Source organism: Branchiostoma lanceolatum, chromosome 2, assembly GCF_035083965.1.
Source record: "Branchiostoma lanceolatum isolate klBraLanc5 chromosome 2, klBraLanc5.hap2, whole genome shotgun sequence".
Classification (NCBI taxonomy): domain Eukaryota; kingdom Metazoa; phylum Chordata; class Leptocardii; order Amphioxiformes; family Branchiostomatidae; genus Branchiostoma; species Branchiostoma lanceolatum.
In genome coordinates, this window is record NC_089723.1 from 286,350 (window position 1) to 312,630 (window position 26,281).

At 48.3% G+C, this 26,281-nt stretch overlaps 1 protein-coding gene across 1 annotated transcript; it reads left to right on the forward strand.

The window, feature by feature from the left end:
• Positions 1 to 1,476: 1,476 nt before the first annotated feature.
• On the forward strand, positions 1,477 to 25,672 carry LOC136427127 (neuronal acetylcholine receptor subunit alpha-7-like). Its single transcript, XM_066415862.1, has 10 exons — positions 1,477 to 2,267; positions 14,237 to 14,376; positions 15,326 to 15,370; positions 17,094 to 17,203; positions 18,420 to 18,600; positions 19,028 to 19,106; positions 20,015 to 20,209; positions 21,121 to 21,207; positions 23,825 to 23,934; positions 24,360 to 25,672. The coding sequence occupies exons 1-10, from the start codon at positions 2,210 to 2,212 to the stop codon at positions 24,972 to 24,974; spliced, it is 1,620 nt and encodes a 539-aa protein (XP_066271959.1). The 5' UTR covers positions 1,477 to 2,209; the 3' UTR covers positions 24,975 to 25,672.
• Positions 25,673 to 26,281: the final 609 nt, after the last annotated feature.

The following is a 26,281-nucleotide window of genomic DNA, read 5'->3' on the forward strand; positions in this document are numbered from 1 at the left end:
CGCCGCCCCAACCTCGCGATTTGAACGGCCCGGATGATTCTAATTGACCCCCTGCGGCTGCCGGGTTCTCAGGGTCAGAGGTGGGATGACTCGCGACAGTTTCCCGCCGTTTACGTCATTAATCACATGACTCGCGACAGTTTCCCGCGTGTTCGGACGGGCTGTGATGGACGGGAGGGAGATTACGTCATTAATCACCGCACGGCTAATCTCCGCAATCACGCCTAACCCCATCCACACTAATCCCTCCCCGCAGAGTAATCACCGCGCGGCAAGCCCGGGTAATTACGGCAACAATGTCGGATTATGCAGTCTGGTTAGAGCGCGGAGATTACGCAGATAAAGACGTGAGTTACACACGACCTGTGCGCAGTGAGTTTAGCCTCGAGATCCACCAGGCCTACCTACGGGGGTACGCTTAGCCTCCATCAGGCCTTCCTACGGGGGTACCGTTAGCCTCCACCAGGCCTTCCTACGGGGTACCGTTAGCCTCCACAAGGCCTTCCTACGGGGGTACGGATCTAGCCTCCACCAGGCCTTCCTACGGGGGTACGGTTAGTCTCCACCAGGCCTTCCTACGGGGGTACGATTAGCTTCCACCAGGCCTTCCTACGGGGGTAAGGTTAGCCTCCACCAGGCCTTCCTACGGGGGTACGGATCTAGCCTCCACCAGGCCTTCCTACGGGGGTACGGTTAGTCTCCACCAGGCCTTCCTACGGGGGTACGATTAGCCTCCACCAGGCCTTCTTACGGGGGTACGGTTAGCCTCCACCAGGCCTTCTTACGGGGGTACGGTTAGCTAGTCTCTAACTACGCCAGGGTTTCACTTGATCTTCACTGTGTACTGACTCTACTGGCTAATTAATCCTTTTTCTGCCGAATTCTACGATTCATACGCCCGTAAGAGGGCCTGGTGGAGGCTAACGATTAGCCTCCACCAGGCCTTCCCACGGGGGTACGGTTAGCCTCCACCAGGCCTTCCTACGGGGGTACGGATCTAGCCTCCACCAGGCTACGGGGGTACGGATCTAGCCTGCACCAGGCCTTCCTACGGGGGTACGGATCTAGCCTCCACCAGGCTACGGGGGTACGGATCTAGCCTCCACCAGGCCTTCCTACGGGGGTACGGTTAGCCTCCACCAGACCTTCCTACGGGGGTATGGGTGAACCCTAGCCTCCACCAGGCCTTCCTACGGGGGTATGGATCGTAGAATTCGGCAAAAAGGGGAAATAATCGTCCGGATCTACATATAGGAGAATCAGTGTGTTAGAGAAGGTTAATATCTCTCCTGCGTGGCCGGTCAAACCCTAGCCTATGGTGACCAAATCCCCGGACAAATCATTCTCCCAAAACTATAGTCTGTGTAATACAATCTCCACTGTCCGAGGCTGTAAATGGCCCCTCATCGCACATAAGCACGATTCAATCAGGCTGTCCCCCTGTAGCCAGGGTAGTTGCCTGGAGACTACAGGGACTTGGTAATAGGCGCGCTGCTGCATGGGAGCGGTCCGTTAGCACGATACATGCATATTCCATCCGCGGCGCGCCGCTACTGACGTGTGGGGGATCCGCTGTCAGATACAAACCAGCAGCGTCAGAGCGAGCTGCGATTTACAACACTCCGTCAGAAGGAGCTGTCAGTCATAACATGTCAGAGCGTTCTTGGGTCTGATGTAAGACACAACCCACCACCAGAGCGAGCTACGATTCGCTTTCAGTTACAACCTACCGTTAGAGCGTTCCGGGGTCCGATGTCAGATATAACTCACCGTCGGATCGTGCTTTGACCCGCTATTACTTACAACCCACCACCTCTACAGTTGGACGTAGTGATTCATCAACAAGCTGATGGCAGTGATGTTGGCTGCCTGAACCCGGAGAGGAAGTTACTGCTACATCCCTAGAGCATCACGCAGGGTGCCCGGAGTCAGTAGCACCAGGACAAGCCCCAAACCCACCCCCACCCCCGTAGCGGACGGTGCTTGTACGGGACACGCGGAGCGAGGCTCCGCCTGTTGGCCTGACGAGGTTTTCCATGCAGGACACACAGCATCGACGCAAGGCTTAGCAACGACTGTTGGTCCGTTGAGGTTTTCAGTGCAGCGAACGCAGCGCAAGGCTTAGTGCCGACCATTCACGGTCCGGCGAGGTACAGGGCACACAGCGCAAGGCTCCGCCTGTCGGTCCGGCGAAGTGTTCTCCCCGGGGATGGCGCGGGCGCCCGGCTGGTCCGTCTGTCTCCTGGCCCTCCTCCTGCTCCCCAAAGGTACGAACTGCTTCTCTTCCTCCCTTTTGTAAAATTTCCTTCGGATCACCGCAAAATACGTCTCTGGTGTATCTGTGTCTGTATAGCCGATATAACCGCCCTTCGGCGTAACACACCGAAGGCACACGGCGGCAGCAGCTGGTTATATTACACTGAACGGCCTGTCACACCTTACTTTTGCACATCTGAGCAGATGTTTGGGGTTACACTAACTGAAATATGCTGACAGATGTCTGTTCACCTTAGTTTTAAAGAGTTTGAGGTTATACCCATCAGGGTAGCGATCACGCGTGCACGAGGAACCTTACTCCATGTGGATATAGGGAAGAGGCTTCTAGCGTGCAACGTTCTCCTAAGATGTAAAATATTGAGGATGAAAGGATGACTTGCTGTTGTCTATCTTTACATTTACTAAGACTCAGGTCGCGACATGCATGCAGCCTTAAAATGTTGGCACTGGGTTAAAGACGTCTGACGTTAAGAAACTAGTCTTATGTGCATGGAGGAGCACCGGCAATGATGACGATCCACAAGGCCTGATTACGAAATCATGAAACAGGTCCGAACAATCACGCACATCAGCTGAATGCCGTCAGATATCAGACCTTTGATATCAGCCCGCCCCGATATCAGCCCGCCCCGATATATCAGACCTCCCCGATATCAGCCCGCCCCGATATATCAGACCACCCCGATATCAGCCCGCCCCGATATATCAGACCTCCCCGATATCAGCCCGCCCCGATATATCAGACCTCCCCGATATCAGCCCGCCCCGATATATCAGACCACCCTGATATCAGCCCGCCCCGATATATCAGACCTCCCCGATATCAGCCCGCCCCGATATATCAGACCTCCCCGATATCAGCCCGCCCCGATATTTCAGACCACCCCGATATCAGCCCGCCCCGATATTTCAGACCACCCCGATATCAGCCCGCCTCGATATATCAGACCACCCCGATATCAGCCCGCCTCGATATATCAGACCTCCCCGATATCAGCCGCCTCGATATTTCAGACCTCCCCGATATCAGCCCGCCCCGATATTTCAGACCACCCCGATATCAGCCCGCCCCGATATTTCAGCCCGCCCCGATATCAGCCCGCCTCGATATATCAGACCTCCCCGATATCAGCCCGCCTCGATATATTAGACCTCCCCGATATCAGCCCGCTTCGATATATCAGACCTCCCCGATATCAGCCCGCCCCGATATATCAGACCACCCCGATATCAGCCCGCCCCGATATCAGCCCGCCTCGATATATTAGACCTCCCCGATATCAGCCCGCCTCGATATATCAGACCTCCCCGATATCAGCCCGCCCCGATATATCAGACCTCCCCGATATCTACCGAAACGCAAGACGCGAGTGGACGGAAGGTGCGTCGTACACCCTCCGATGTTCCCCGCCGGCTGTGCCGCTGTCTCGCCTGACGGGTTCTGCCAGCAAACGGATGTTGAGGTTGAGATAAATCACCAATTAACCAAACTTGAGATCGCAAGTTCAGATACATGTATGTCATGAGTCACGACTTAGCGCGCAGCTGTGCTGAAGACGCCTTGTCCTCATGAGGGCCCGGTTCAGTTCGTCGTACGACAGGTTCGCGATATCAACTCCTGTGTGGTCTTGGGACTGTCGTGGTTTTGTCGTACAAGATTCTGTTGTTTTTTAGTTGCCGTCGATCTTTATAGAATTTTTTTACGGCTCTTGGTTGCAAATGCAGTGTATGATGGTGCACCAAATCCGTAGTGTGTTTTTGGCACGGATTTTGACAAATTAGCCGAAGAGGCTCGGTGGGCGTCACTCCACCTTCATGGTAGGAGTATCGTGTCAAGTGCCTTTCCCAAGGGCAGAAATTAAAGACGGGGCATGGCGATCATCGAACCCGGGACCTATTAGGTCTACTCTCTAATCGTTACGGCACACCGACAATATATAGAATAACTTTATTGCACGACAATTGTACATGGTGCAATGTATGCATAGTACACAATAGAGGTATAGAATAAAACTCAACATCCTAATTACTAATACAATAATGGCAGAGCAGTCTTTTATATAATTACCTATCTTTGTATTGTGGGGGCCGTTGCATCTAAAATATATATTCAAATCTGTCTGTCACTATATAGCATTGCTGCCTCTGATTCGTTCCCGTTCAGCGCTCAGTTGACTTACGCAAACAGAGTTCTAACCTGAGCCAATCCGTATTCTGTCCGCTCCGGTCGCTCCTGATTTTATAATGATAAAAGCTCAAAGCTGTTCAGCCTTCTTTCCGCTTGCTCAACAGAATTTGATGTATTCCATTCTATAGATAAATTCAAGCACATTCTAGAAGGAGACAACCCTCACTGTGTACAAATAGGTAGATATATCAAAGAATGTTTAGATCTTAGAACTAGTAGTGCAAGTGATATAGGTTAAACTCGACATGATGAATTATTCATATACTTGTACGTAGGTTAATCATTTTGTATCCCATTGCTTGTTGTTTGCATGTATAGTTGTAGTCTTGTAGAAGACCTTACGAAAGTTGCTGTACTTTTGCTGTGTCAATGAAGATTGATATCTTGCGGTGCGTGTGAGTTATGTCTAGGTGTTCTGTGAGTTATGCCCGGGTTGTTGGGTGAGTTATGCCCGGGTTGTTGGGTGAGTTATGCCCGGGTTGTTGGGTGAGTTATGCCCGGGTTGTTGGGTGAGTTATGCCCGGGTTGTTGGGTGAGTTATGCCCGGGTTGTTGGGTGAGTTATGCCCGGGTTGTTGGGTGAGTTATGCCCGGGTTGTTGGGTGAGTTATGCCCGGGTTGTTGGGTGAGTTATGCCCGGGTTGTTGGGTGAGTTATGCCCGGGTTGTTGGGTGAGTTATGCCCGGGTTGTTGGGTGAGTTATGCCCGGGTTGTTGGGTGAGTTATGCCCGGGTTGTTGGGTGAGTTATGCCCGGGTTGTTGGGTGAGTTATGCCCGGGTTGTTGGGTGAGTTATGCCCGGGTTGTTGGGTGAGTTATGCCCGGGTTGTTGGGTGAGTTATGCCCGGGTTGTTGGGTGAGTTATGCCCGGGTTGTTGGGTGAGTTATGCCCGGGTTGTTGGGTGAGTTATGCCCGGGTTGTTGGGTGAGTTATGCCCGGGTTGTTGGGTGAGTTATGCCCGGGTTGTTGGGTGAGTTATGCCCGGGTTGTAGGGTGAGTTATGCCCGGGTTGTTGGGTGAGTTATGCCCGGGTTGTTGGGTGAGTTATGCCCGGGTTGTTGGGTGAGTTATGCCCGGGTTGTTGGGTGAGTTATGCCCGGCTTGTTGGGTGAGTTATGCCCGGGTTGTTGGGTGAGTTATGCCCGGGTTGTAGGGTGAGTTATGCCCGGGTTGTTGGGTGAGTTATGCCCGGGTTGTTGGGTGAGTTATGCCCGGGTTGTTGGGTGAGTTATGCCCGGGTTGTTGGGTGAGTTATGCCCGGCTTGTTGGGTGAGTTATGCCCGGGTTGTTGGGTGAGTTATGCCCGGGTTGTTGGGTGAGTTATGCCTAGGCGTTCTGTGAGTTATGCCCACTGCGTGATTGCAGCGCGGCTCGGGTTGAAACAATGAGGCAGAACTACATGTTCATCTCACGGCCAGAAGTGTCAAGGGACCTCATTTCACACAGTAGCGTGCGTAGCCCTGCGGTCAGTGACCTGCCTCTGGCCGTGAGTTCGATCCCGGCTGTGTCGCTCACCCGACATGCACGCTACTGGAATGGATTGCAGTCCTTTAGTCCGTATAACCCAAACTCCAGCTGTCCGGGCTGTAATGGCCCCTCACCTAGGGGGCTGTCCGGTTACGGCCGGCTGCTATAAGCGCGATTAAATCAGGCTAGCACTCCTTGTGATGGGACGTTAAGCCGTGGTCCACTGTTCACTGTAGTTGTCGAAAAGACCTAGAGGAATGTCCTCGGTAAAATGCACCTGTTAATCTTCTCTGTCACGACCAGTGGGAAAAATAAATCTTCAGTGAGGTAAACTGGATCGAGATCACTTTCACTTTCTTTTCTGCTCGTTACTTTAAGACGATGAAAGTGATTGGAACTAATGACGTTCGGGCCCAGGAGGCGACTTTGTGTAATTATTCTATCGGGAGACGAGAAGACAAGAGCGCAGTAACCCTTTACATCAACATTTGCCATCTCGCCAGCGAACCGGTTAGCGTAACGTCTCGTCTGTGGCGTCTCCGTTCGCACATATCAGACGCAGCAAGAATTGTGATTTGATACGCATCGCTGACAATATTGAATGGGCAGATGGGGAAACGGAATCTGGTAATTGTACGAATTTTAAATTTTGTCTTGAATAGAGACGTTCAGGAACCAATTTTGGGAGACGACTCCAATAGCCCTACTGACACTCCAATAGCCCTACAAGACACTACAATGGACAGCTTAACGAGCTTTAACAATATCCTAAATACATGTACATATTAAAAACTATACCTTGTTTTTTTTCGTCATTCATTCCACCTTCCTGACCACATAGATGTCATAACGATAATCGAACAACATACACGGCTCAAGTATTGATAATCATTGCGCAGGTTGAGCTTCTTGTTTAATGCACATCTCCAGAGTCGGTTTGTTGTTTGCCCTGGAGCAACATCACTTCATTATCGTCCGCCCTAATCAACTCCCCGGCGCCGTACGGAACCTGTCTGCCGCTGATGTAGTTATAGATATGGAGATTGGAACTGACAACACGACAATCTGTGGGCGAGGTTTTAAACATGATGCAGCAGAGGAGGGACACCAACCCTGGCTAGAGACGGGGATATCCGCAGTCCTATAGTACAGGACATTCTGATCATTCTACTGTACAGACGTCGAGTTAGAAACAACCATGACTGACTTTTCTTTCAGGCACGTATCGGGCGCCATGTACTACAATGATGAGTGCATTCGTCTTCGTTAGGCCCGCGATAACTCCTTCCAGTGATCAATAGTGCCACACTGCAGGTCATCGACCCCTTTCTTCTGCAGACTCCTACCAATGGCGAACCGGAGCCTTACGTGGGTGAAGTGAACAAGATGGAGCGGACAAGTTTGAAAAGAAAATAACCAAAAATGAGACGAACATGTTTATCTGTTATTAGACCTCGAACTCCCGCGAGACTTGTTATATGTTTATTTCTTGTAATTTCTTGTTTAAATACTTGTTATTCTTTCGTGTTGCAATTAGCCCTCGGGTAAGAAGTTGCAAATAAAGCTCATTGTTTATAATTAGTTTGAAGGATCACAGCGATAAAAGTGACGCAGCAGATCTACAAGTAGTATCATAAGGTGGCAACGCACGTCAGAAAAAGTTAGTTTGTTTCCTGTATTGGAAATTCCTGTGACATTTTCCTAAACTGCAATGGCAGACCCTTCAGACGACCCGTGTAAAAAAGCAGGCGGAGATGGGAGTCTGATCCGAAATGACAATACGACAATCAGTGCGAGGCTTTACACATGATGCGGCAGGGACACCAGCTCTATCTACGTCAGGAGAAGTTGGTTTGTTTCCTGTGTGGTAAGTCCTGTGACATTTTCCTAAACTGAAATGGCAGACCCTTCAGACGACCCGCGCACGTGGGCACGCTGAGACGGAGGTCTGATCGGAAATGACAACATGGCAGTCATAGACTTTACATATGACACGGCAATGACACCAACTCTATCCACGTCAGGAGAAGTTAGTTCGTTTCCTGTATTGGAAATTTCTGTTACATTTCCCTAAACTGACATGTCAGATCTCCGAGACGACCCGTTCACGTGAGCAGGTGGAGATGGGAGTCTGATCTGAAAAGGACAACGGTTCATCATTATGTAAATATGTACATATGTGTATATCTGATGTATATATTATGTCGTTGTATTGTGTAATGAGCCCTGGAAGATTACCCCTAAAGGGCATCTTAATAAACCAAATGAACCAAAAGTGTGCGAGGCTTTATACGTGATGCGGCAGGGACACTAACTCTATCCGCGTCAGGAGAAGTTTATTTCTCTCCTGATGAGAAACGCGGTGATCTGTGTCGCGCGCACAGAGCCGGAGAGTCGGGAATCCCTGTGACATTTCCCGAGAATGAACCGGCAGCGCTTCCGGCCGACCCTGTGATCCGTGCGCGTGCGCGAGCGGAGATGGGGTCGGCAAAGAGCGCGCGCCTGGACCTGAACCGAACATCGTTCATATAAAATACTGTAAATGCAGAATTATAACTAGAAATGTTCGCATTTAAAACTTAAACTTAAAACCACTGCGAAATGTTTTTGACCTCCTACCCCCTTGTCTACCATCGTCCCAAACACGAAATAAAAACCACCGCGAACACGAACTTAAAACCACGCGAACACGAACTTAAAACCACGCGAACACGAAATTAAAACCACGCGAACACGAACTTAAAACCACGCGAACACGAAATTAAAACCACGCGAACTTAAATGCATTTACAGTACTTTGCCTCAAAATATGGCGTTGGTGTGGCGTAACGGTTAAGCCGGCGTCACAATTCATGCGAGCGTCGGCCGAATTTGTAGATCGCCCGAAGCTCGCCGAATTTCAAAATCGCCCGAGCGTCGACCGTATTTTCCAACGAAAATCTCGGGGAACACTAAAAACTAAAAATCCCCCATGAGATGGTGCCATCTCTTGGACATGGACGAAGTCAGTATCGACTAACCTGGTAAAAGGCTAATATTTGGATCAACTTTTATTTCTAAAAATCGCCCAAGGCCCGCGTAATCGACAGGACGTCGGCCGTGCTTCGGCCGAAAATGCACATTTGAAGCTCGTCAACACGTCGGCCGATCTGAATTTCTTATTTGTGACGGGGGCTTAAGAGCGTTGGGTTTTGTGCCAACATCTACACATTTGCCACCCATAGCCGTAATTTTTGCTTTTTAATTTGCCTAAAAGTACACATATAGAACATCATACACGGGCTGCTCGCATGAGGGGAGTGGGTGCAAACTTCCGTCAACAATTCGAAGCCGCTTCGGTCCCATTTCCAATCCGGGGCCCGGCCGGGCAGCTTGCGGGGACGGAAAATATGATATAAAAGACACCAAAAGACACAAAACGTAAAAAAAATTCCTCCTAACTAAACATCGTATATTTTCGTCATATGCATTTTCTTATTTTTCGTTTTCGCAAACAGCCCGGCCGGGCCCCTAATTAGAAATTGGACCGAAGCATAAGATAGTGTTAGGGCTCTTCAGATACACGTCTTTCCCGGGTAGATATGCTAGGAGAACAGTCACCCCTCGTTAAGGACACATTGTCGTACAATCTGTTGGCTATTTTCCATTTAAACAGAATATACAGAGATCTTTACTGACACAACAAAAGCACAGCGACTTTCGCAAGGTCTACTACATACATACATACAAACGAATAAGTGCATACAAATATAAGAACGGCTCACGTGAGGGCTAGGGGAGTGTAATACATCCGTTAGCAACCCCGGAGCCAGTAGGATAGTGTTAGGGCTCTTTTGATACAGTCTTTCCCCGGTAGATATGCTAGGAGAACAGTCCCCCCTCGTTAAGGACACATTATCGTACAATCTGTTAAACATTCTCCACCCCAAGCACGTCCCTAATCAGAGGGTTTGTGGGCATGAATAGTCCAACTCCTGCTTGTAACGATATCAGGTACACAGAATCGCCACTTAACTACCCGCACGGCTCCGTTTACAGGTATCTATGCGTGGTAACTGCTCTGATCGATTCAGTACAACTCGAGTTCTATTCCTCACAACACAGTCAGTTTCATCACTCCATGATCGGCTGTAACCTCCTTGCGAAAATTGACGGTGGCTGTGAAAGAAAACGAGAACTTTTCTTGTATACACCTTTTATCAACACGGATTATCGCCTTGGCTGCACTGAACAAAAGTTACAAGTAAGAAAGGCATCGCACCTTAGGATAGGAGACACCGGGGGAAATCACCTAGCCGAGGATTTATGGTCATGTATGAAACGGAGAAATGGGATTATAACGGGAAATTGCCTCCGTCCAAAAGGTTTGTCCTCTCGGTCAAAATCTGTTTCAAGATTAATTTCACCCCATAATAGAATGTTCAAAGCATCATTATAAGGGGCTGTGTGGTGGGTTAATGGCCTGCGAGCCGGAGTTGAACGCCATGACCTCTGCAGTTGGAGGAAGATTCCATCATCTAAGCCAGACTGCAGGTTCATCAGACTGAGTCCAGGTTTGGTACATACACATCTGCGTTTCTGGATGCAGGGAAAGGTAGTAGTCCACTGTGTACTGCTGCTGCAGTGGTCTGGACACCCTGCAGCTGGAATCAGTCCAATCAGGAGAAGGTACACCACGGGAAGGACTGCAGATTCATCAGACTCGGTACACACAAACCTGCTGTTTTGGAGGCAGGAAAACGTACAACACGGGAAATGTGGGAAAATCAAACGCGAGGTTAATTCAAGATCTTGTTTGTTTTCACCAGCAGTGAAGATTCATTGTTTGTGTGAACTTTCTTTATTCATGAGAAGCTCAAATCAGCACGCAAGCCGCTTTTCATTGAGGTCATGAGGGAAGCGGTAAGGGTCAGGCAAATTATAACAGAGATACAGATTACATTGCCGGTACTGAACCAAATCATCATGAATGAAGTAATCTCTTTATCTCTGATAGCTGTTTGGTAACGACTATCATTTGTAATGGATCTGATAGCGGCCCCGTAAGCCCGCTGGCAGGGGCCTGGTACCTTCAGTAATGACACGGCGGCAATGACACCTGAGTCCCGCTCAAAGGTTACAGGCCGGACGCCGGGTCATGGCACCTGGGTCCTGCTTACAGGCTACAGGCCAGGCTTACAGGCTACATACAGGTCCTGCTTACAGGCTACAGGCCGGGCCATGACAGGCTACAAGCCGGGCCATGACAGGCTACATGCCGTGCTTACAGGCTACAGGCCGTGCTTACAGGCTACATACAGGCCGTGCTTACAGGCTACAGGCCGGGCCATGACAGGCTACAGGCCGTGCTTACAGGCTACAGGGCGGGTCATGGCACCTGGGTCCTGCTTACAGGCTACAGGCCGGGCCATGACAGGCTACAGGTCCTGCTTACAGACTACAGACCGCTCACAGGTAGGCTTAGGCTACGTCATAGAAAGGTGAAGGTAGTCTTGTTCATGCCGTAGGTTCAGTGGGTTGTTATCCACTGTGGCTAGCTATAGGGCACGGTGTTGGAAGCTGGAGCCCAACCCACTCCCTCCACCTGATCTCACCTCCCCAGCCGAAGGCATGTACCCATTTTTTATACCTGGGTGGGGCGACTAAAGTCATGTTAAGTGCCTTTCCCAAGGACACAGCATCGGTGGCGTATCAGGGGATTAAAAATCAGAACCTTTGGGTTCTAGGCCAAACACCCTAACCACTACGCCGACACGACACCACAGGAGAGGATGCCGCTTCGTCACGTTTAATGGGATTATTGACATGTCAGCCCGTTATGTAATTGAGTATCTATATTCGATATTTAGAAGAAGATGTTCGATAATAGAAATGTCAAGGGCGGCTATGATATAAATGACAAAGGCGTCTGTAATAAATCAATGAAGAAAGGCAGTGTAGTGGAAGCTCTCTGAAACGTCTGACCGTTTCCAAAATCTATCCATTTGCTTGAGTAACTGTTACCTTAAATACGAAAATACTCACGTTTGGTGTTATTCTACAAAGCTCTCCACAACCACATCGCCATACCCTTACAAAACTTCGCCACAAGGAACACCAACATCACAAGAGGACACCCATTACGGTATCAGACCCACTCCTCCAAGACAGACATCTACAGATCCAGCTACATACCACGAACCATACAGGACTGGAACATATTACCTCCAAACATTGTCACATCCACAGCACTGGACACTTTTAAGACGGGTTTGGCCCACCACATGGGCCTACCCGCATCCGCGTAAACATTGAACTATGCTAAGCAGGCCAACCACTTTTACATTATTGTTTGAGCACTGTTCTGGTTGATTTCGCACCAACACTTTGCAATTTTTGATTCGTTTCTTTTTTATGCACCACCACCACCACCGGCCGGCTTAGCTGTGCACCAATCCTCCCTGGACGAGATGCCCCACTGGGGTTTTGTCCAGTATGATTAAGATTAAGATTAAGAAGATCTTATCATCTATATTTATAACCCTAAGCTTCACCGACGGCTTCTGTACTGGTGCTAGGAGAGACCTGCGTAGTAATAATGACAGAGACGCCTATTGGTGGAATAGCAGGAAACCTGGCGCACTGTAAGACCAGGGCTCGAAACTCATTTTTGGTTTGCTTGTTTGTTTGTTTCTTTGTCTCTTCAACAAACAAACAAACAAAACATTTGGTGATTGCACCTAACCTAAAAATTCAGGTGCACAGAAATAATTCTGGGTGCACAGAAATAATTCTGGTTGCGCAACATACGATTAAGTTTTAATCTGAAATTTAACAGCTAACTTCAAAATTTCTAAATGATATATCAATCTAATTACAACAAAGGCTATCTTTTTTTCTGATATTGAATTTCAAAGGATATTTTGTATGCACTTGCCTACAATAATAGCTCTACCCTAAGGCCTACAAAAATATGTAGGTGCACAAAAATGCACATGCACCCAGTATTTCGAGCCCTGAAGACTGATTGCCGCGTATCGTGCCAAGTGGAGGATCAGCAGTGAGCGCGCCGGAGCGGAACGACTTCAGACTGATGCGCACCAATCTTACGAGGTTAACGTAGCGTGTCAAATACAGGGCGGGAATGCAGCCAACTCGCCGCACAGGGCCGAGACAAGTCAAACTTTCACTTCCATCTCAAAACTTCTAAGCCCACCTTCTTCCATGCAGCACACAATACCAATATTCATCAAAATGTTAAGATAAGATATAAATTCATTCCCTTGAACTCTTAAAAACGGTCACGGCCGAAGAGTATGTAAGCCTTCAAGGTCAATAAAGGTTTAAAAAGTCCAAACCTGACTTTATGAATGATTATTTTCTAAGAGACATTGAGAAATATAGAAACAAACGGACCAGCAGTGAGCGCGCCGGGGTGGAACGACTGCAGACCGACGCTCCCCGATCTCCCAGGTTAACACAGCGTGCCAAATACCGGCCGGGAAGGCAGCCAACCCGCTGCACAGGACTTAGACATGTGACGTTAGACTTTTACTTCCTTCTCAAACTTCTAATCCCTGCCTTCTACCAGCAGTACACAATGAACGTCAATATTCACACAAATGTCAAGATGACAAATAAATATGTCCAAACCTTACTTGATGAATTAGTCTCTTCAAGAGATACTGATGAGGAATATACAAGAACCAAACTACCACGGTTATCATTATATAAACTTGCACACAAACTGTTCTGATTTTAAGTGTGTAACGCATCTACTTTCTCACTCTGATTATGTTTCACTGGATTGTACGACTGATTTCAATGGTCCTTTAGTTAAACTTTATAGAATCTGGCTATGCGTAACTTAACTTATGCATTTTGCTTGTTCCTATGATTGGTGGCTCTCGAAAATCAGATGTGTTGCCTGTGTAGTGTATATGATAGTTACCAGTTAGTAAATAAACAAACTACCGCTGTTAAAACTATCATCTAACGCGTGTCGAGTCTTTTAAAGCAGTTTTGTAGAGACCATGGAATCGTGCATTTCTGAGTGTATAAATCAAAATCCTTTGTTAGCTTGAAAGTTCATCTGTGTTGGTAGAAATCGTACTGAAGCAACTTTTAACTGCAATAGCCAACACAAAACTTCGACTTACCCAAATTTCCGACTGTACAACATCAGTCTTTGTCAAGGAATGAGCAATCCACCGCCGGGATGACGTCACGTTATGCACATAAAACATGTGACTTGATGAGCAGTCGATCATTAGTTGCAGAAAGCCTGTGGCGCCCACCGTCACTAAATTCTTTCTATTTTCTCCAGATTCTCTCCAGGGCCGGCACCAACGGAAGCTGCTGGACAAACTGCTGCAGAATTACAACATCCTGGAGCGGCCGGTTCTGAACGACTCGGACCCGCTCACCGTCAACCTGGGGGTCACCCTGCAGCAGATCATAGACGTGGTACGTACCATAGATGATGTGTTAGGTACCATAGCTAGGTGGAAGGTACCTCAGCTGATGTACAGGGTACCTTCAAGCTAGCTGATAAAGTTAACCTACATGTAGCTGATGAAATAGTAATTTGACTGATGAGTTAGCTACCTAGCTAAGGCAGTAATACTCCAGCTGATTTAGCAGGTATCTTTAGTAATGTAGTGATAGCATAGTTGATGTGGTACAAATGTAGCTTCTTTACTGCCATCTTGCTTGTATGCTAAGGCTGCCCATCGATGAAGACCTCCATCTAGACGCTGCAACCTAAAAGCCGGTCTGTTTCCTTTAGTTTGATAAGATCCTTCATAACTTCCTTGTAACTGTTTCGCCATAACAGACACAAAACGTTAGATCCCGTTATCATTCATATATGAAATTCGCGGAGGTGTTTTGATGGGAAATGATACCACCAGTACACACAACTTCACATTCTTCTTGTCCCATCCTCATCTTGAGGGTCGGGACTATGGTCGTCTTACCATCGATACAAATACATTGTAAAGGCTGCAGCCGATTCTACAAACAAACCGACCCTTATATATATCGTGTGATAAAACTGGACAAATCAGCAATAATCCATCCAGAGCCGCGGACTGACCTCGGCCTACCAGCATGTCTGCATCACTATTGATTCCCCATACCGGTGTCAGCACCTTTCCGGACGGGAGCGCCGGAAATGACGCGTGGTCCAGCCGCCAGGAAGTCGGTCAGCGGGGAGGAATAGTAGGAATAACGGGTCAATATGTTGCCTCTGATCCGGACCGGTCAATTTTTCCACTTAGTTACGGCACATACAGGAGACTCATAGGGAAACAGGAAAACTACGTATGGATGCGTGAACATACATGTGATTTGCGTCTGGCTAAAGCGCTTGCTTCTCTACTTTGAATCATGGGTGTGCTATTCTTTATTTCAGGATGAGAAAAACCAGATCCTGACAACAAACATCTGGGTGAGAATGGTGAGTACATAATTGACTGATTGATTGATTGATTGATTGATTGATATGTTTGGGTGATAGTTGGATAGAGGGATGAGTGCTTGTACATCTTTGATATCTTTATTTGGACATCTCATCAAATTTTGTATCTCGTCAGTAACAGTACATAGGGACTTGCAATAAAATGTTCCAGGTGGGTTTGCGGCTTTATGATCGGTAAGTTTCGTTATCATGAACATCCACTTCATACCAACAATTGCTTCGTATCAACGTATAAATCACTTTTGGCGATATCATCAGAGTTGACAAAAAAGAGGAATATTTTAGAAAGGAACCTCGGATCCGTCGTGAAGGCCGCTACCGGGCACTGACACGGAGTAAATCCAAGAGACATGAACTCTCCTTTATTCCTCGCTCATTAAAACTGCTCCATCACAATGACTGTTAATACCACCAGTTAATATTGCACTGTTCAGCGGCGCTACGGATGAACATTTAAGCCTAATGTAACTCCACTGCTAGGACTGTTATGCTGTTGAAATTGTTTATGTATCAGTGAGACGTAACTTGGTGCCTTATTTTTAATCTGTCCACGCAAGATATTTTAAATTCGTAATGTAATAGTTAATATCTTGAATAGTGACTTTTATCAATAATAAGCCCTTGTAAATAATGACGCACTTCATGTGCAAATGCCTGTCACATGCAAAGTCATTCATGAATAAACTGAATCTGAATCTGAAAGGAACTAATTTCGCCCAGCTGTTGAAGAGTTGTCCCGTTTGCACAATTTCTCTAAAATAAGATGATGTCCCACCTTCACCCGCAGACGAGACGCCTCCACGTTATCTAATCCCCGTCCTGTAATACGATAACTTCGCGTTATTAACTTTTTTGACTCCCGCGCAAAATCGATAGTTTAGCCGAGCAAGGCTGACTTCATTCTGCATGTAATCCGGGCTCGGCGCGAAGCGACCCGCGGAAAGCTGAGCGTAATTGGGCCTGAGGCGGCGGAGTCGGAACGCGATGAGGGGGAAACGCCCGCATCCATGTTTGACATCCGGGATGAATGATTTATAACCGAAGGGTGACGGGATGCTCTAGCCTGGAATCCAAACCTATTATTGCTCCCGAGTCTCCTTTCCGCAAATAGAGAAGAGGAGATTTTTGGGCTGTAATAGGTTTAGATTCGAGGCTACGTATACTCAGACGGTTGATTTTGCTGCACTGACGTTTGTTTAAAGTTACTAACAAAGTGTGAAGTTCGTTTTGTCTTAGGTTAAGTTTGCGGCCGAAGAGGTAATTTCTCGGTTCGATAACAAGGCTGCACTACGGTTGGTCAAGGTTGAAAATAACTTCTTTCGCGCACGCTTTACATGAAGTTAAACCAAAGAAAATTAGATTGAATATGCGCACTTGTGTGACCCTCAACAACAAAGTGTATGGACAAGTCTTCATTCTTCAATAGTTTTCCTCATCTATAAACACAACACAAACATGGCTCATTTCGTGCCCTATGTTATATATTTGGTAATATTATGTTTTGTTTGATATGTTATCTAAGTTACTTTGCTTTCATATCAATTTTACTTCACATTATGTTTTGTTACTTGTTATTTTATGTAAACAACTTTGTTTGGGGATTCCCCCCCCCCAGGGCTCATTGAAAAACGCCAGCTGGCGATATGAGTCCCCTGGTAAAATAAAAATAAATAAAATAAATAAATAAAATTTTCACCCACAGATATGGACGGACGAGTATCTGGCCTGGAACGAGTCAGAATTCGGCGGCTTGAACCAGATCAGACTGGACCCCAAGAGAATATGGGTCCCGGATATCCTCATGTACAACAGGTCTGTATACGTCTCCATATCACCTGTATTTACGTCTCTGTATCGCCCATATCCTCATGTACAACAGGTCTGTATACGTCTCCATATCACCCGTATATACGTCTCCATATCACCCGTATATACGTCTCCATATCACCCGTATATACGTCTCTGTATCGCCCATATCCTCATGTACAACAGGTCTGTATACGTCTCCATATCACCCGTATATACATCTCCGTATCGCACATATCCTCATGTACAACAGGTCTGTATACGTCTCCATACCACCTGTATTTACGTCTCCGTATCGCCCATATCCTCATGTACAACAGGTCTGTATACGTCTCCATATCACCCGTATATACGTCTCCGTATCACCCATATCCTCATGTACAACAGGTCTGTATACGTCTCCATATCACCTGTATTTACGTCTCTGTATCGCCCATATCCTCATGTACAACAGGTCTGTATACGTATCCATATCACCCGTATATACGTCTCCGTATCGCCCATATCCTCATGTACAACAGGTCTGTGTACGTCTCCATGTCACCCGTATATACGTCTCCGTATCGCCCATATCGTCATGTGCAACAGGTCTATATACACATACTATAACATACAGCGTGTGCGTCTGGGTTGGCACGTACTATACTTAAGTGTACAACGAGTCCGTGTAGACATTAATCTCCTTGTGTACCTCAGGTCATATTTGCCCGGTCGGCTAAAACACAGTTGAACTCAACATGAACGTTACCTGTTATGTACTGTGTGAACCTGATACGTTTGGACACCTGTATCGGCCTGATAATGACGATGATGGTAGGTATAATAACTGGGTTCACTGATATCACGGGATCTTTTTACTGTAACTGGAGCTGCAGCCAGTCTTGACACAGAAAATAGATTTTTCTCCTGAAACCTTTCGGGCAGAATTGAACTTGATCTACTTTGAATCACATACTTCGTACGATCGCAAACTGATGGCATTCTTGAGATGTTAGTGCATGCGTACTGTAAATGTTGAATTGTTACGGAAAATACTGTATTACCAATGACCTGTGCGCCGCTGGCTGTTTATCGACGATGTTCTGTGTAGCGCCGACGAGCGGTTTGACGGGACGTACCCAACCAAAGTGGTGGTCAGCTCCTCCGGAAGCTGTTCTGTCCTGTTCTGTACAGGCATCACCATTCTGTTCTATTCTGTTCAATTCTGTTCTGTCCCTTGTAGCGCCGACGAGCGGTTTGACGGAACGTACCCAACCAAAGTGGTGGTTAGCTCCACCGGAAGCTGTCTGTACCTGCCGCCCGGCATCTTCAAAAGCTCCTGTAAGATCGACGTGACGTATTTCCCGTTCGACGAGCAGAGGTGCGACATGAAGTTCGGCTCCTGGAGCCACAGCGGGTTCCAGGTAGGACGGAATAGCTCTCGTTGGTTTGGTCATCTTGTTAATGTTCTGTGGTATTATACAGTACAAGGTGCTCGTGCTATGGTTATAAATATTTTGTTTCATCAATGTCTAGTCAAACATTCTAGGTACGGTTTTTATTGATATGTGATAATACTGATGTTATGTTGTATCTAATAAATAACATTGCCATTAATCCAAGGTTAGCCAGTAGGCTGTGAGTGATCCATGTCTTTAATTAACCATTAATCATCAAGTGGTGTGATAGGAGAATTCAAAGCTAGACTGGTTTGGCTAGTTGCATGCGATGTGTATCACCAGAACCGTGCCAACACGTCAATCTAAATTTGGGTCAAATCTGCTTGAATGCATATAGGAGTGTGTACCAAAGAAATGTGAACATGTGTTTGTGACTATAGTATGTTTCCAGGTTGATCTGCAGATGGTGAACCGCAGTGGAGGAGCCGACCTGACGCCGTACATGCCGAACGGAGAATGGGACCTACTGGGTAAGGGTTATTTTCTGTGTGTCTGTGAGCATGTTTGTGTATGTGTGTGTGTGTGTGTGTGCGTGTATGTATGTATGTGTGTGTGTGTGTGTGTGTGTGTGTGTGCGTATGTGTTTGAGTGTGTGTATGCTTGTATGTGGGGTGTACGTGTATGCATTTGTGCGAATATACAGGTACACACACACATTCGCAAAAGTGTATGTATATGTGTGGTTGTCTGTCTTCAGATGAATGGTGGAGATTGCTGCCTTTGAATGGGGCGATTTGCTGCAGATAAATGCAGGGTCTTAGTTCCGGATGAGACGTGAAAATCCCCACTTTTGGAGCGCATCTCAGCAGACAGTTTTGGGGATTGGGCAAAACAAATAACCCATCTATCTCCGACTGGCTGACCGGTGACTGACCGACAGTACACCTGAAAGTTCATCCGTGCTGGTAGAAGTCATTCTGAATCAAAGTTGAACTGTAATTGCTTTTACGAAAAAAATGGGCTTACCGAATTCTCGACTGATCAGCTCTAGCCCTTTTCTAGGAACGAGCAATCTACAACCACACATCCTTGCCAAAAACTGGAGTTAATCAGTAAAAGCAAATTGGATGAGTTTAATTGTTTTGCGTTGACAATTACAGTTGACCGCCATCATAGGTATGCCTGCCAAGCGTAGTGAGTTTAAGTACGACTGATGCATTACTGCCGTTAGGTGTTTAAGTAATGACTACTGCTGCATTACTGCCGTTACTGCAGGTATGCCTGCGAAGCGGAGCGAGTTTAAGTACGACTGCTGCATTACTGCCGTTAGGTGTTTAAGTGCTAACTACTGCAGCATTACTGCCGTTCCCATAGGCATGCCTGCTAAGCGGAGCGAGTTAAAGCAATGATTGATGCGGCATTACTACCGTTCCTGTAGGCATGCCTGCCAAGCGGAGCGAGTTTAAGTACGACTGCTGCCCGGAGCCGTACCCGGACATCACGTTCACGGTGCACATCCGGCGCCGCACGCTGTTCTACGGGACCAACCTGCTGGTACCCTGCGTCCTCATCTCCACTCTCACGCTACTCGTCTTCACCATGCCGCCCGAGTCCGGGGAGAAGCTTTCGCTCGGTAAGTATGTGTGTCTGCATGTGTGCGTGTGCGTGCCTGTGCCTGTGTGCATGTGTGTGCGTGCGTGCGTGCTGTTCTACGGCACCAACCTGCTGGTGCCCTGCGTCCTCATCTCCACTCTCACGCTGCTCGTCTTCACCATGCCGCCCGAGTCAGGGGAGAAACTGTCGCTGGGTGAGTGTGCGTGCATGTGTGTGCTTGTGTGCGTGTGCGTGCCTGTGCCTGTGTGTGTGTGTGTGTGCGTGCGTGCTGTTCTACGGGACCAACCTGCTGGTGCCCTGCGTGCTCATCTCCACACTCACGCCGCTCGTCCTCACTATGCCACCCGAGTCCGGGGAGAAACTGTCGCTAGGTTAGTGTGTGTGTGTGTGTGTGTGTGTGTGTGTGTGTGTGTGTGTGTGTGTGTGTGTGTGTGTGTGTGTGTGTGTGCCTGTGCCTGTGCCTGTGTGCGTGTGTTTGCGTGCTGATCTCCACACTCACGCTGCTGGTCTTCACCATGCCGCCGGAGTCCGGGGAGAAATTATCGCTGGGTAAGTCAGGGGTTAGAGCGAAGAAGACAATACGACCACTATGCTGTGTTCTGTTCTCTTCGTGTATAAGACAATCCTTTGTTCTGTTCTATTCTTTACAGGTAGCCATGGTATGGTATAACCATGCTGCGTTCTGTTTAGTTCTACATTTTGTGCTTTGTGTGACCCTCAGTAAAAAATAACAGGAAACAAATACGGGTATCACCATGTTGTGTTGTGATGTGATGTGTTGTGATGTGTTGTGTAGAAGGTAGAGCCTGGAACTGAAACAGGATGACACTCAGGCTAGTGTTGTGTTGCATTGTAAACAGGCATCATTATGTTGTGTTCTGTTCTGTTCTATACAGGCATCATCATCATTTTGTGTTCTGTTCTATACAGGCATCACCATTCTGCTGTCTCTGACGGTGTTCCTGCTGCTGGTGGCCGAGGCCATGCCTCCAACCTCGGACGTGGTGCCGCTTATAGGTGGGTGTGGCCACTTATAGGTGGGTGTGGCAGCGTAGAAGTGGGTATGGTCGCTTTTAAGTGTGTGTGGCCGCTTATAGGTGGGTGTGGCTCTGAGGGTTGAATGGATGGTTTAGCATGATCATTTTGATTGGCTATCATAGGATTTTGTGACGGGGGAGGGTGCAGGGCCTGGGTTAGATGCAAGTGGGATTCAAAATAAGAAGTAGACCCGTTAGGACTTTGGACGAGATGTTAAGCCTGGTCCACAGTTCATTGTGCCCCGGTACAACGAACTTTTAGTACTGTACATAGCATCTGTCTTTGTTTGCCACGACCAGTGGAAGAATAACTCTTCAGTGAGCTAAACTGGTTATAGATCTCCTGTAGTTTGTTAGGACTTTGGGCGAGATGTTAAGCCATGGTCCACTGTTCATCGTGCTTGTCGAAAAGACCTAGGGGAATTTTCCGGCACAACGAATCTGTAAATATTGTACGTCTTCTCTTACATAGCCAGTTGAAGAGTATCTCTCCAGTGAGCTAAACTTGTTATAGATCTCCTGTACTTTGTGGATCTGATTGATGTCCTGATTACGGCCGGAGACACAGATCCTTGAGCCGGAGACACATCTCCCTGAGCCGGCCTGACTGTGCAGCACTCCACTCTGCACGCCTGCTTTACTGCTGATGTTCTGATGTTCTGATGTTCTGATGTTCTGATGTTCTGATGTTCTGATGTTCTAATGTTCTGATTACGGCCCGGAGACACAGATCCTTGAGCCGGAGACACATCTCCTGAGCCGGCCTGTCTGTGCAGCACTTCACTCTGCACGCCTGCTTTACTGCTGATGTTCTGATGTTCTGATGTTCTGATGTTCTGATGTTCTGATGTTCTGATGTTCTGATGTTCTGATGTTCTGATGTTCTGATGTTCTGATGTTCTGATGTTCTGATTACGGGCCGGAGACGCATATCCTTGAGCCGGAGACACATCTCCCTGAGCCGGCCTGTCTGTGCAGCACTTCGCTCTGCACGCCTGCTTTACTGCTGATGTTCTGATGTTCTGGTGTTCTGATGTTCTGGTGTTCTGATGTTCTGATGTTCTGATGTTCTGATGTTCTGATGTTCTGATTACGGGCGGAGACACAGATCCTTGAGCCTGACTGTGCAGCACTTCGCTCTGCATGCCTGCTTTACTACAGCAGAGAGAAGCACCCGGCAATCCATCCATAAATACGGAACAATCCCATCTCTGCGCTAAACACAAATTGAAACGGTCGATTGCTGCAATCGCTCTCGCCCCGGGAGCTGTGCCGATAGCAATCTACCTGCCGGGCTGCATCGGTATCAGGTTGTAGTCAGCGTGCTGCCGGCGGCGATGCGTGATTACTTCCCGTTTCAGATGTAATATCGGCGCGATCGTCATTAAGATCGGCGCGGTGAAACGTGGCGATCGCGGCTCGCTATCTCCGCATGTCGCGTGCGGCGGAACAGCTCCAATAGACCTCACGGGCCCAATAACGGGTAGCCTGGTCCCAGGCTCTAGTGAGTTGAACAGCTCCAATAGACCTCACGGGCCCAATAACATGTAGCCGGGTCCCAGGCTCTAGGGGTCGGCTAAGGGGTGTTTTACCGGGCCCAGTCTGCTTTATTGACCCGTTTTTGTCAGCCTGTCTACTTAGCTGATATATAAAATTTCGCAGCCTGTCTATAGCTGCCATAGTGAGTTTCGCCGCCGGCGAGCTAATTCAATCCAAAGCCGTAAACCCACCCCCGCGCGGGCTAAGCTGTCTGGGCGGGCTGGCATCATTCCCAGCGCCGTAGTGATACAGGGAGCCCCCGATGGTATGGTTTCCAGGCTAGATAACGTAAGATAGACTTGCGTATTCCAGCGGCGTGTTCCGGGGAAGTGAAATATGTGCCCCGCGTGCACCGCTCACGATGCGGAAACTGATAATACCGCGCCTAAAGGGCAAGGGCGCTAGCGGAGCGGAACCGGCTGGAAGTGATTACTTTGGCACCGACGCAAATTCCCGGAAAAAGAATAAGAATTGACAGCAGGTTTCTTTTATTCGTGCCTGATATTTCAGCACGAACAACTTGCTGAACAAGACATCACCAGAAGCTTCCCTCCGATAATCTGCCAGTTAAACATGTGGCACTTCTCTTATAATGACGGTTACCGCCGCTGGTTTGACCCACCTTTCTTGTTACCTATGGTAATCAGGTGGTGTTAAGAGTTAAGAGTTACAGTTAGGATGGGTTGACAAGGCTACTGTCTGTTTGTTTGTCTTGTTGTGCGTCCGCAGCTGTATGCATATTGCTGCAGTGGGGAGGGGGGTGTTGGTTCATTGACAGCATGTACTTTTGATTCCTTCCGGATATTCTAGTATAAAGATGCTGCTGAACCAGACATCACCATAAGCTGCCGTGCGTCCTATAATCTGCCAAGGGGGTTTCATAAGAAACCTCCTAGAATCTGCCAGTTATAGTGCTTTATATATAATGACGGTTACCATTAGAGTGTCAGCGTGTAAGGCAGAAATAGAATAATAAGATACTTGAGAAGTGGAAGTATTAGTTCGGGGCATGGTGGTGGGGTCTTGGTCCTGACTCATTCTTGTGTTGTACTCATCAGGTAAATACTTCGCCACGACGCTGTGCATGGTGGCGGGGTCTGTGGTCTTGACGGTCTTGACTTTGAACTTCCACCACCGCTCAGCGGAGACCAGTCGGATGTCTCGCGCGGTAAGTGGCGTTACGTTTTGTTTTTGTCGTCCCAAACCCCCCGATCTGCTTGAACCTACTTTGAAGTATTCCAACAAGAGATTTTTACATCGAGGATAAATGCATGTATGTTCGGAGCTCAAAGGCTCTCTGCCCTTCACATCATCACTGTTTTGTTCTGTCGTTGTCAAACGTAAGTTGTGATTGGTCAATCACTTCTGGAGAGAGAGATTCTACATGAACGACAATCCCAATCTGCTGAGTTAGGATAGGTTGACCGACGGTGCCTGACGGGACCTCTGGCTGAGCCGGTTTTTTTGAGCCAGCGGTCACTACGGAGGCTGGTATTCAGACTACGCCTCCTGTGCATGTCACCCCATAGCTAAGATTTAGAGTTGCGATAGTTTGACTTGGCTAATGTTTGCTTGTTTGTTTTTTGTCCACAGACGCGGAAGGTTCTGCTGGAGTGGCTGCCCCGCCTGCTGTGCATGCCGGCCCGTCGGCAAGAGAAGTCCGAAGACGCCCGGGAGCGCGACCGGGTCCGGGAGACTCTCAGAACGGACAACATCAGCATGAACTCATTTAAGACGTTCGAGGAGCTGTCTTCCCACAACCTGCTGGCGTCCATGGAGCGGCGCGAGGTGGGGCACGACTTCCCGCTGCAGCCGGGCCAGCACGACTTCCCCGCCGGGCTGAGTAACGACCTGTCCCCGCGGCTGCCGCGGCCCTTCCCCGCCGCCGCGGGCTTCAACATCCCGGTCAGTTCTACCGACGAGCCCGCCAGCCTGCAGTACCCCCGCGCCGCCGCTAGGACCTCCGCCGAGACGCAGCTGGTGCTGAAGGAGCTGCGCTACATCGCCGACCACTTCCGCGACAAGTCCGAGGACGACAAGGCGGCGAGCGAGTGGAGATACGCCGCCATGACGGTGGACCGCCTCTGCCTAGGCGTCTTCGCCATATTCACGATGGTGACGACCGGCACCATCCTCCTGTCCGCCCCGCATATCCTCGAGCAGGTCCGGGACTTCTTCGTGGGGCTGGCGGGGAAGGGTGCGGGGTGAGGCCGCCGGGGGAGCGGCCGGGCTACGGTCCGGCTCCACGGGGTCCTCGCGAAGCTGTGGCCAGCTGCTGTCGTGTCGTAACCATGTTTGTCCGTGTCTGTCCTGAAACATGTGATGACGTAACGTCGTGGATGGGAGAACTAACGCGCCGTCCGCAAGCCTGCCAATGTTCGTGTCTGTCCTGAATTGAAACATGTGATGACGTAACGAAGTACCAACGCGCCGTCCTCAAGCCTCCTACACAGCGCCTTTCAGAATACTGGCTTTCCTGATCTATCCATGTGGTCTATGAAACTGGCATTTGCTGCCTCGTCCTTACTTATATATCGGACTGCCTACACAAATATAGGAACACGTCTGCGCCAGGCTGCGGTATATCCAAAGAGCACCTTGATTGAGTAAAGCGCCAATATAAGCCACAATGTGATATATATGGACCGAGAGACGAATTCCACAGTAGGATCCGTATGCAATTTGCGCCAGGGAGTCAGCAACAGAAAGAATAGGAGTTTCTCCCAGTGGAGGCAAGTGTCTGTATGACTGTCCTCACGTGACGTTGATGTGCCCTAATCATGGTCCCCAGCCATTCCGTCGCCAGTACGATGAGATGCAAAGGACCGTATTATTTATTTCCAATATGTGTGCGTTGCCAACTGCTGTTTTCCTAAAAGACTTGTGTGTATTGTGGACACTGTGAATTCTGTAGACTGTTGAGGAAAGAAAAAAAAAATCGTGGAGAAAAGCTGTAGTCTATCCATTGCCTGCATTGACTATAGAGTTCGTAAATGCCGAGTAATTTCTGCTGAATACCATATCCGTGTACTGAACAACATATACGTAAACTGAACGCTATATCAGTGCACTGAACGCCAAATCCTTGTTCTACACACCATATCCGTGTACTGAGCACCATATCCGTGTACTGAACGCCATATCCGTGTACTGAACGCCCTATCCGTGTGCTGAACACATATCCGTGTCCTGAACGCCATATTCGTGTGCTGAACACCATATACGTAAACTGAACGCTATATCAGTGCACTGAACGCCAAATCCTTGTTCTACACACCATATCCGTGTACTGAGCACCATATCCGTGTACTGAGCACCATATCCGTGTACTGAGCACCATATCCGTGTACTGAACGCCATATCCGTGTACTGAACGCCCTATCCGTGTGCTGAACACATATCCGTGTCCTGAACGCCATATTCGTGTGCTGAACACATATCCGTGTACTGAACGCCATATTCGTGTACTTAACACCATATCCGTGTACTGAACGCCATATCCGTGTAATCAACTG